Genomic DNA, 12,865 nt, shown 5'->3' with positions numbered 1-12,865 from the left:
GATTTACCCTATATTGTGTTGATGATTTTAGAAACAAAATCGATGAAATAAAAATTTTCTTTCAGTGTGGATGTGAGATAATAATTGAACTTGAATTTAGTTTAGTTCGTATAGTAAGTAATAATATTTTAGCACACCATGGAGGTCCGACAGTAAATTAGTATCATGACGTTGCAGGCCTCACCTGCGTATACGAACGAGTTTAATGATTGTTTAATGGCCGCATATGTCATAAATTATCCGTATATTCGACCGTCGCAAACGCTTGAAATTGCCTCCAGCCGAAACGCAGGAAGGGTGGGTGAGGCATTCTTTGTGTGGCGCGTTTGGCATTTGTTTAATCTGAATTATGTCAGTGGAAAGGTAATATGTATGGGATTTGAATTATCTGTACTTTCTCTAGAATAAACTAGTTTCTTTTCTATTAATAACATAATCGATCAAATTTATTCATATAAAAAGTAGACATCAATTGGGTAGTAGAAGATATTGTAAAAATTATTCTGCAGTTAATTAAGCTTGCCTTATATAAAGTACCTCACCTGCTCATTAGTCAATTTCTCAAATAAATGTTAAGAATTTAGAAATTTAAGAATTGGTACTTAATGGACGATTTATGAAGCGTGCTTAGGAAATTAGTATCACTTTAACGGATATGAAACAGTACGATATTTATATTAATTATCAGTTCTCAAATTTCTATTAAATTAACGATCTTTTTAAGATTTATGTTGTTTTGCTTTGACATTACTCTCCCATGTAGCACGTAATATTGTAAACGTAGGTATAGCTTATATCGTATATCTGTACACTGAGAAAAATGTTTAGTCAGAGCAACGAAACTTTGGTTGGGCCAACAAAAAAATTTTGTTGGTATTTAAGCAACCAAACTATTTGTTTGAGTCAACCAAAAAATTAGGTTGAGTGTTTTTTGTTGGCATAACAAAAATGTTTGGTTAGCTCAACCAAATTTTTCTTGTTAGGTCAACAAAAATGTTTGGTTGATGAAACCAACAGTTTTTTTGTAAAATTAAAAATTTTATTTTACCTTATCTCTTTTCTTTTTTTTTTTATTCATTTCATTATTTATTTATTATCAATTTAACATTGAATTTATATTTATCCAATTGAAATATTTGTGGACTTTGAAAAATCTCATCTCCGCCTGGGATCGAACCTCTGTTTTAAAATTGTAGGTGGGGAGCTCTGACCACTGGACTACCCATCCTTGTGAGAGATATAAACTAACTGTCCTCTTAAGCTATAAGCTGAGAGCGAATCAAATTATTTGGTTTTTGCAACCAAATTTTGGTTAGGACAACAATCGATCATTTGGTTTTTTAGACCAAACTATTTTGTTGTGTTAACCAAATTATTTTGTTGTCGTAACCGAATTTTGGTTGGAATTTAAAAATGTTCAACCAAAAAATTTTGTTGACCTAACCAAATGTTTGGTTGAGATAACTCTACGACTTTGTTTCAGCCAAGCAAAATTTGGTTACAAGAACCAAAATTGCCTAACCAAACAATTTTGTTGCAAACACTAAATTTTTTTTCTCAGTGTAGGTGCACTCAGAACTTCCACACTGATAGTAGGGTTACACGTAAAGGTTGTAGTATGCTTACGCGGTAATGTTGTGGTAAGTTTATATTGTAAACTTACTGTAAGATTATTCTAAGCTTGGTGTAAGCTTACTGTAAGTTTAGAATAATTATTAAAGTTTAATAAAGTTTAATTATATTAAAATATATTTATTATAATGCAAATTTTTTATAGAAAATGATATAGTTTGTAAAGTAGTTTAGAGACCCCGATATAGTTTGTGGAAAAGAATTTACAGCGCTCGAATAATTTGTTAGTTAACTTATTAATTATATTTCTGCTGACACAGCAACTTTACAGTAACTTAACATTGAACATCAAGCTTAGAATAAGCTTACTAAAACCTTTACATAGGGCGGAAGTTGTAAGTTCACCTTAAGGGTACGGTCACACCTCGGTAGATAGCGAGGCTACCTGTCTACCCTGTTGAAAATTCCGACCTCGTTTACGACGTCGTATTCTAAGTAGTTTGCGACGTAGTAAACGACGTAGTAAACGACGTAGTAAACGAAGTAGTAAACGACGTCGTAAATGAAAGCGGAATTTGGGATAGCAAACTACGTCGTTTACTACGTCGTTTACTACGTCGTTTACGATGTCGTTTACTACGTCGTTTACTACGTCGTTTACTACGTCGTTTACTACGTCGTTTACGATGTTGCAAAAATTATTTTAATATTATTTATTTAGTAATTTAGTAAGTCCAATATCCAATATTAAAAATTTTAATAATAATTTAAAAAATCAATAATTTAAAAAAAAATTTATTTTTATTATTTTTTTATAGTTATTATTATTATTTTACTTTTAATATTTAAATTAAAATAAAAAAATGGTCATCAAAATATTAGTGAAACCATTTCTTCCAAAAAAGAATTTGTCTCAAATCCAATAAAGGAGAGACATCGGGCAGAAAAAAATTTCGACAAAAAAAAATTTTTCGATCACTGCTTATATACCAATCTAAAGGCACCTCAACTGCGAGAAACAGTTATGATGTTCGCCCTCCCTGTGGCGTTGAGCGAACTTAAGTCCAGAGCTGAGCCATCAGCGCAGCGCGGAAACATTTGAAAAATTTGATTTTATTAGATATTTTATTTTATTTTAAATATGACAAATAATTAACTTAATAAATAATTAATGTCATAAATAATTATTAATAACATAATGTCATACTTAATAATTCGTTAATTAATTATTTTTAACGAAAATTTGACAAAAACAAAATTTGTTGGCCAAAAAAAATATTACCATTAAAAAATAATTTTTTTGTTAAAATTTCGTAGTAAAAAAAATTTTTTCAAGACAATTATTTGTGACCTAAAAAAATATCACGATGAGAATATAATTAACAAAAAAAATTACTCGTAGCACAGAAAAAATTTCACCATGAGAAAATAATTTTTTTTAAATTTTATTTGTAAAAAATTTATTGGTAGCTCAAAAAAAATATCACGATGAGAAAATAATTTTTTGTCAAATTTTCTCTGTAAATAAATTAATTAACTAAATAACGTACCGTAAAACGGGGTTATTTCGCTCATTGCGGGTAAATTCGCTCACCCACTTTTATGCTTTATTTCAGCTTTAAAATAAAGTTTAATACCTTTATTAGCAGGTAAAAATGTTAAATTTGTTAATAGAAATACTAAATTTTAGTTTTTAATCAAATTTAAAGCAAAAAAATGGGTGAGCGACTTTACCCGCACTGAGCGAAATAACCCTGTTTTACGGTAATTATTATAGTTACTTAATTTTTTACTACGAAAATGTAACAAAAAAATATTTGTAGAACAAAAATAATATCAAGATGAGAAATTTAATTATCTTTAAATTTTCTCTGTAAAAAAAATATTTTGTGGCCTAAAAAAATTATATCACGATAAGAAAATAACTTTTTTGTCAAATTTTCTCTTAAAAACAATTAATTCACTAAATACCGTAATAAATCGTTGATTTTTTTTACTACGAAAATTTACCAAAAATTTATTCGTAGCACAAAAGAATATCACAATGATAAAATAATAATTTTTTTTCAAATTTTCTTTGAAAAAAAAAATTCGTGTTTTTAAAAAAAATCACGATGAAAAATAATTTTGTTGTAAAAATTTCTCTGTAAAAAAATTTAACAAAAAAATTATACGTAGCACAAAAAAATATTACGATGAGAAATTTACTTATTTTAAAATTTTCTCAATAAAAAAATTATTTGTGGCCCAAATAAAATATCACGATGAGAAAATAATTTTATTTGTCAAAATTTCTCTGTAAAAAAAATTAATTAAATAATTATATAATAATAAAATGTTTGGTCTGTCTTTCTGTCCTAACTTGAAGTTGGCCTTTTCTGATTTCACGTATTTTTTTGAATATAGTAATCTTATGACGTGTCAAATTTTGACAATTCTTTTTCTCATTTTTGCCAAAGTTGTATAATTGTGTTTCCAAATTTCGGAATAAGTTTCTTTAAAATTCCAAATTCGAAAATTCAATTCACGAAGCTGAAGTACACAACGTTTACCAACGAAAATTTTTTTAAAGTTGTATATTGATTCAAAAATTGTATACAAATACAAAAAATTTATAATGAGAAAAAAGATGCGCCAGGAAATTTCGTACAAGATAGTAATTTGAAAAAAATTTATTTTTAAGGTACCAGGGGCCAACGATTACCTATTAAATATTAATTATAAAAACACAGGCCTCGAATCAACTTAAAGACACAAAACAGTCGTTTTAGTCGATTTATATTCCAAAAAAAAGTGGATTTGTTTTTCATTTTAACAAAAATATTTTACAGATTTTTAAATAAAAATTTTTTTTTAATAATAATCCTTTTCGAAGGGTTAAAGTTGAAATTTTTAGAAATAATTAAATTTCAAAAGATATAGTTAATTTTCAAACAATTATTAAATTTTACAGATCTAAAAATAATTTATCAAACAATTTTTGGAAAACATTTTTTAAATTTAATTGAATTTTCAAAGATTTAAAATTGAGATTTTTGAAATTAATTGAAACTTTAAGTGTTTTGTAATTAAAATTTTAGATGATTTCACTAAAAATTTATTAGAAAATGCGGACAAAATACAATAATTTGAAAATCATTTTTAATTGAAAAATGGTTTCACATAGTTGAATTTTCAAAGAATATTATTAAAATAGTTAAAAATAATTGAATTTCCTTAGAGTTATAATTGAAATTATTAAATTTCAAAAAAAAAAAATTTCGATGGAAAATTTTAGAAATTTTAGATGCTTTTAAATTCAAATTATTGAAAATTCAATTAATTTTGAATTAAAAATTTTGGGAAATACTTGAATTTTACTTGAAATTTTTTATAATAATTTAATTTAAGTTCATTTTTGATTGAAAATTTGGATAATTAATTTTGAATAGAAATTTTAGAAAATAATTGAATTTTATTTCATTTTAAATTGAAAACTTGGTAAATAATTAAATTTTAAATTGAAAATTTTGGATAATTATTGAATTTTAATTGATTTTGAATTAAAATTTCGGGTAATAATTGAATTTTAGTTTATCTTGAATTGAAATTTTTAAAAAATAATTCAATTTTATTGTGATATTTTTTTTAAATTATAAACAATTGTTAAATTTCATAAAAATTTTAATTGAAAAATAATTTTGATATAATTGAATTTGTGATGTATTTCATTAAAATTATTAAAAATAATTAATTTAGTGAAGAATCATTTTAGTTCAAAATTTGTTAAATAATTGAATTGAAGAAGATCTGAAGAAGATCTACATTTTATACCAAAAAAAATGTATTTTATTTACATTTTCTTTTCAAATGTAAAAAACAAGTCGCATTTTATTAAAATAAGTTGATAAAAGTCGTATTTTTGAAAAAAGTCGGAAAAAGTCGTATAATCCGAGGCCTGTAAACATATAATTTTCATTATTATCATTTAATATGTTATAATATTCTAATAAATTAAATTATTATTAATAATATTAATCTTTAATTTCTTTATAACAAATAATTAAATCCTCAATTTGGCGCGCTTGCGCGCGTTAGTTTTGCTAGTTAGCTTAATAATTAGTTCATTAATTTTTTTACTACGAAAATTTAACCTGCTAATAAAGGTATTAAACTTTATTTTAAAGCTGAAATAAAGCATAAAAGTGGGTGAGCGAATTTACCCGCAATGAGCGAAATAACCCCGTTTTACGGTACGTTATTTAGTTAATTAATTTATTTACAGAGAAAATTTGACAAAAAATTATTTTCTCATCGTGATATTTTTTTTGAGCTACCAATAAATTTTTTACAAATAAAATTTAAAAAAAATTATTTTCTCATGGTGAAATTTTTTCTGTGCTACGAGTAATTTTTTTTGTTAATTATATTCTCATCGTGATATTTTTTTAGGTCACAAATAATTGTCTTGAAAAAATTTTTTTTACTACGAAATTTTAACAAAAAAATTATTTTTTAATGGTAATATTTTTTTTGGCCAACAAATTTTGTTTTTGTCAAATTTTCGTTAAAAATAATTAATTAACGAATTATTAAGTATGACATTATGTTATTAATAATTATTTATGACATTAATTATTTATTAAGTTAATTATTTGTCATATTTAAAATAAAATAAAATATCTAATTAAATCAAATTTTTCAAATGTTTCCGCGCTGCGCTGATGGCTCAGCTCTGGACTTAAGTTCGCTCAACGCCACAGGGAGGGCGAACATCATAACTGTTTCTCGCAGTTGAGGTGCCTTTAGATTGGTATATAAGCAGTGATCGAAAATTTTTTTTTTGTCGAAATTTTTTTCTGCCCGATGTCTCTCCTTTATTGGATTTGAGACAAATTCTTTTTTGGAAGAAATGGTTTCACTAATATTTTGATGACCATTTTTTTATTTTAATTTAAATATTAAAAATAAAATAATAATAATAACTATAAAAAAATAATAAAAATAAATTTTTTTTTAAATTATTGATTTTTTAAATTATTATTAAAATTTTTAATATTGGATATTGGACTTACTAAATTACTAAATAAATAATATTAAAATAATTTTTGCAACATCGTAAACGACGTAGTAAACGACGTAGTAAACGACATCGTAAACGACGTAGTAAACGACATCGTAAACGACGTAGTAAACGACGTAGTAAACGACGTAGTTTGCTATCCCAAATTCCGCTTTCATTTACGACGTCGTTTACTACTTCGTTTACTACGTCGTTTACTACGTCGCAAACTACTTAGAATACGACGTCGTAAACGAGGTCGGAATTTTCAACAGGGTATCCTGTAATATAACGTATAAGAGTGAGAGAAACAAGAACATTTTTTATTCCTCTCACTCTTATACGTTATATTACAGGATAGACAGGTAGCCTCGCTACCTACCGAGGTTTGACCGTAGCCGTAGCGTACTATAGGCTTACGATGTTTACTATACGTTTAACGCATACCTTAACCTTACTCCAATATGTTGTGCTATGTGGGTATATTTAAATTAAGAATACTTTTTTCTATAAGTGTGGGTACATATACATATAGAAATCGCTGATACGTCACTTACTTCCATGATAAACCATATTTGATCATTTTCGGACTTCTTTCCTGTTCTCTTGCGATAAATTCCATAAAAGTTTGGAAGATTCGGATGTGATGAAAATTCCCGTAAAACTTTGTACTCTTCCATAATATGATTTTGAGTTTCTGGGACTAGTTTCCGAATTTTTATAGCGACTTTTTTATTTCCTATAAAAGTACAAATATATACATCTTAGGACATTCTTTGTTATATGGTGAGACCCCCTCTTTATAAAAATAATTATGCAAGCTTTGAAAAATTTTATAGAGACATTTAAGGTTGCTGACAGTGATTTTGACGTTAAATTTTCGAAACATAAACTTATGTATTAAAAATGACTTAACTAAAGAAATATAAAAAATTGATACTTCCAAGCTCGTATGGCCATTAATTTTATTATTGATATTAATTATTTATACATTGTATTGATGCATTAGAAAAGTGCAAAACAGGTAGGCAATGCAATTCTAAAAAGCTACATTTAGCATTCTTATATATATGTATATACACCTACCACTGTTTTCATCAATAGCTTCATATACATCGCCACAGACTCCTGAACCTATACACTCCTTAAGAATAAATCTTTTACCAGGATCTTGAATGCTGTCCATACGTGACAGATTTGCAAAATTGGCGTCACCTCTTTCTTGATAATTTCCTTCATCGTACTCACTACTATAATCCTCTCGTCTGCTATTTCTACCACGAGTTTTATATTCATCCATTTTTGTTTACTGTAACAGATTTAAATAATTAAAAATTACATATTTCACTATATATATAGACTCTTTCATCCATATATCCCTTGAGGCTTTCCGTTTAGAGATTGCCTTAACAAAAATCTATTTGTGGCTTGGTCCTGATCAGGATTGACTGATCACAGCCAGGTTTCAGGTCCTGATCAGGTTTGGTCAGGTTTCAGGTTACCACGTTCTATGCACGCACTGAAAAAAAAATTTATTTGATTCAAATACCGGTATATTTGGTTATTATCAAATAAATATGAACTTGAATCAAATATATAATATTTGAATCAAGTAAATATTTATTTGATAATAACCAAATATACCGGTATTTGAATGAAATAAATTTTTTTTTCAGTTATTTGGTTATTATCAGATAAATATTTACTTGATTCAAATATTATATATTTGATTCAAGTAAATATTTATTTGATAATAACCAAATACACCGGTATTTGAATCAAATAAATTTTTTTTTCAGTGCGGAGAGAAATAGATGGTACGGGGTACTATCTAGATAGTACCAGGTACCATATTTGATCTTACATATACGGATAACTATCTAGATTCTATCTGTTACTCTCTAGATTGTACAGAGTAACATCTTGATTCTAGTGGGTAACATAACTATATTTTTTGTAACATCTTTGATAGTACCGAGTAGCATAAAGATGGTACCGGATAACATCTACTTTTTACCATCTTTAGATTATAAGTTCTTACCATCTATTTCTCTCCGTGTGTCGTTTAGCGTTGGCTCATTTTGAACAGCAGCAAAAATGAGCCCAGGTTTTTACTGCGTGTAATTTATTATTGACATTATGGAATAATTGGAATCATTATTTATATTCTTGCATTTTATATTTAATTAACAATTTATTTATGTTGTGAATAAAAAAGTTTTTTAAATGAGATAGATGCACAAACATTTTTTCGAAAATAATATGTTGTAAATAAAAAAAAGTTTTTACATGAGATAAACGCACTAACGATTTCACAAAAATTATATTCTTTTGATTGAAAAAGCAATTTGCCACTTTTCTCTTTTATATTAAAAAAAGTAATTATTATAAACAATTTTATTGTAAATTGTAAATAAAAAATATTTTCCACGTGATATAAATGCACTAAAAATTTTATTCAAAGGATATACGTTTATAATTAGAAAATCATTTACTTCTTTAGTTTATTATTGTATCAAAATTAACCTTTATTTCGTATACATCATAACGCAAATTGCAAATAAATTTAAACCGCAGACAGATTAATCTATTTGAAGCTAAGTAAGGCCCTGATCTCAACCTGATTTTGCCCTTATTTTGAAAATATCTCTTCGGGACCTGATCAGAAAAAGCGTTTCATTGAAAATCCAGATTTCCAGATATGGACTGGATTGTTACCACGTTTAAATTAATTTAAATTAATTTAAATGATAATTTTTATAAACTTGAACACTGAAAAATATTAGATTTCAAAACCTAGAACTCGGTGTAGTTAGCAAGCAATTCATTTCCTTGATAACTTTCAGAAAACATGTACAAAACTTTTTGCACTCAGTATATAGTCAACTATGACTGAATTATATATGTTACTTATACTCAAAGGTAAGAAGTTTTGGACTTAGTCCTAAACCGAGGGTGGATAAAAGGGCTCCCAAGAAGGGTTGACGGGTTTTTAGTGGGTCGGGGCTGGTAGTAGTTCGCCAGCTTATTTTGTTTAGTGGTGTCCTTTTTTTCTTACCAACCCCACATAACCTTGGCATGCGGAAGCCAAGGTATCTGTATACAGATTTCCCAATAGTCTCTAAGCAAAAAAAAAAAAGAAAAAAAAAAACAAATAAGACTGAGCTATGAAACGTTGTCATAGAAATTAATTGCTGTACGAACTAGACTCATTACAGTATAATAGTATACGTTTCACTGTAAATTTATTAGTATTCAATATAATTCTTGAGTTTTCCATTTTTGCTTTTATTTATTCTCAAAAATTATTTAACTTCAAAATTATAATACATGCAATTATTATATATGGAAATAAATAACTAAACTTACCTTTTTAAGAAATTTTTAAAATTAAATAAGTAATAAAATTAAAAAATTATACATACACGGAAAAACTTTGTTTAAGAATCATTCCTGAATTTGTTTCGGAATGGAGGATATGAGAAAAAATCTGCAAAATTTACAGAAAAATACAAAAATCATTCAAGAAAATACTTGTATGTTTATTATGACATTGGAAGACTTCTTGTTAATGCCGCGATTGGAATATCTCAGTCACTGGGCGTTGAAAGTTTCTTGAACTGATTTAGAAGACACAGTACAGTAACCAAGCACTAGGCAGGGATTGGTTGCGTCAAATACGTTTCCAATGCATAATACCATAAGCTGCTAAGGTAGCTGAGAGATGTAAAGCGGAGTTTTTGGACTCTCGAGGACGTGGGATCGAGTCCTCCCAGAATAAATTTTTTTTTTGCAAACGTAAAAATTTATTCTAAAACGAGTTCAAGACTTTCTGTAGTGAGTTTAGGAAGTTGTCTTGAATTTCTCTACAATTCTTATAGAAATACTGCTTAGAATTTTTCAAAGAAAATATAAATAAGATTTCTTAAATTATTCTCATATCCTCAGTTCCTGAACAAATTTAGGAATAATTCTTGCACAAAGTTTTTCCGTGTACACTGTAAGAAATTTAGGAAGGTAATGGTTAACCAGACATGGGAGTAAATTTTTTTAAGTTAAATATCAATTCCAAAAGAAATGTTAACATTAGATCAACTCTAAAGAAGAGTCCATAGTTAGGAGTTCAAATTTAACATTATTTTTTTAGAGTGTACTAAAAACATAAAATTATAGGTATTCTTGTTTGTTATTTCCGAGAAAATGCCTTTATACGGTTTTCGTAAAAAGTGCTCATATTTAATTTATCGACATTTATTTTTTTTCATTATTTTAACTCAAAAAATTTTTCACTAGTGTATTTCTTGCTAATCATCACTTATCCTAAAGAACAAAGCATTTTATTTTCTTGTTTTCGAATGAATAAGTGATTCAAAACCTTTATCTGGATAACTTTTAATTTTTTACAGGGATAAGTTTTAATATGTCATTTTTAACAAAATTTTGAACTTTTTCATTTTAATAACCTGACTCAATTTTATCCTTATAATCCCTTGCATTATTGTAAGCTTAGCAAATAATTATTCTGATGGCGTAGGGAGCAATAATATTTAAAAACGAAATTTTGACTGATTCTAGAATGCAAAAAAGAATTATTTTTACAAATGATAAGCTTTTTGGTGGACAGATACTGTACTTAACTACACCTAGAGAAAAAATTTATTAGTTTTGAATAAAAACGTATATTTAAATCATTTTTATTTATTTCAAATAAATATTTTATTTAAATTAAATAAATAAATGTTTGTTTGAAATTGTCGTATATGTTTCTTACAAATAAACAATTTTATTAGTACTTTTTAAAAAGGTACATTTGTGTCAAATAAATAATATATTTAATTGAAATAAAAGTTTATTCGAGTTCAACGCAAGCATGCGCAGAATACTGTATACGATATAACTTTAAAGATGTCGGACGTAGTGAAAACGAGGTGACAGATTAACGCGACCAAGCAGTTGTTTGTACAAGGATTGATTATTATTTGATTAAAACAAATACTAATTTCTGGATAATTAAAGAAATGTTTTTATTCGCGAGTGTTTATTAATTAAATCACACTTTCCTTTTATTTTGAGTGCCTTTCTCCCTGTTGTGTCTCAAATGTGAAGCAGAATTCAAATCAACTTATCATTGACACAAAGAAATGGAAATTGTTATGTTTCAACAATATCCACGGAACATACAAAAAAATAACCACGAAATGTAAAAATTTAAGATTTTCAATTTGAATCATAAATTTTAATTATATCAATTCCAGAATATTTGGCTGAATACCGGGCAATTTTGCAATTAAATTTATTACATTCAAAACTTTTTATTTATTTGTCCTAAATATAAAATATATTTGTAGCAAATAAAAATTTATTTGTCTCAAATTTAAATATAAAAATTTATTTGAGACAAAGAAAACTTTAGTAGGCTCTGAGACAAATATCCATTTTTATTTAAGTCAAATATATTTTATTTAATTCAAATAAAACATTTCTCTGGGTGTAAATCGTTTACCCCACAAGTTAGGTTAGAATCCGTACTTGATTGGCGCTGCTGCTGTTCAATTTTGGTACTGTGTCGCTGCACATAATCGAGGTACAATAATCTGTCCCTAAAAAAGTTGAGATGCTGATCTAAATTTCTCAGTGTGAGTTCCCACAGTGAGAGGCTTAACTTCTTGCACGTTGTAGTCGTTTACTTGGAATGGTGGTACCTCTGTTTTAATTTCTACCAGCTTGACACACTCAAAAATTTTCTGCATGGTGGTTATAGCGTATATTACATGCCAAGTTTGGGCCTAAACACCATTTTGACATAATAAATCTTAATTATAATTATTGTACAGCACATAATTATCACATTGAAATTGAAAAAAGAGGGAAAAAAGTAAGCAAAGAAAGTGATGATGGTATCTGAAGAAAAGGTAGAATAATGATACTAGAATTGTTAGTTATAGTGGCATCAAATCCACAGGCGGTCAAGTGACAAGGCACGAAGCTAAAGCTAGGTCGTTAGCCAATTCATTTATTCTTGGTGGGTCTCGACTCCTCGTCCAGCATAATCCATCGATTTGTTGGCACGACGTGTCTCTTGTAATGCAGTTTCTTGTTGGTTGTAATCGAAACGCGTCACTGACTATATGTGAGCACTGCAAGAACCCCTTTGATGCACGATCTGTGTGCTTTAACCGTTTTCCCCACAACCTCTATAGCGATTGAACTTGCTTTGTCGTTTGCTTTATTCGATGGTCGATCGTTGGGGCG

At 27.4% G+C, this 12,865-nt stretch overlaps 1 protein-coding gene across 9 annotated transcripts in view; it reads right to left on the bottom strand.

Moving 5' to 3' along the window:
* LOC127279794 (neither inactivation nor afterpotential protein C) overlaps positions 1-12,865 on the bottom strand; it is an 80,247-nt gene that overhangs the window by 59,078 nt on the left and 8,304 nt on the right. For 8 of the 9 annotated variants that reach the window (XR_007842696.1, XM_051302368.1, XM_051302369.1 and 5 more), the window contains exons 2-3: positions 7,700-7,922; positions 7,171-7,352 (exon numbers count right to left, since the gene is read on the bottom strand). The exons of the other annotated variant lie outside the window; for it this stretch is intronic. Coding sequence is in view for 7 of the 8 variants with exons in the window: in XM_051302368.1 (XP_051158325.1) it covers positions 7,171-7,352; positions 7,700-7,913 (396 nt within the window). In the remaining variant the exon portion in view is untranslated. The remainder of the gene's footprint in view (positions 1-7,170; positions 7,353-7,699; positions 7,923-12,865) is intronic. 9 annotated transcript variants of the gene reach the window in all.

Source organism: Leptopilina boulardi, unplaced genomic scaffold (assembly GCF_019393585.1).
Source record: "Leptopilina boulardi isolate dan_hultmark-lab unplaced genomic scaffold, ZJU_Lbou_2.1 LbouV2_223, whole genome shotgun sequence".
Taxonomy (NCBI): domain Eukaryota; kingdom Metazoa; phylum Arthropoda; class Insecta; order Hymenoptera; family Figitidae; genus Leptopilina; species Leptopilina boulardi.
This window is presented reverse-complemented; position numbering and strand designations above follow the sequence as displayed.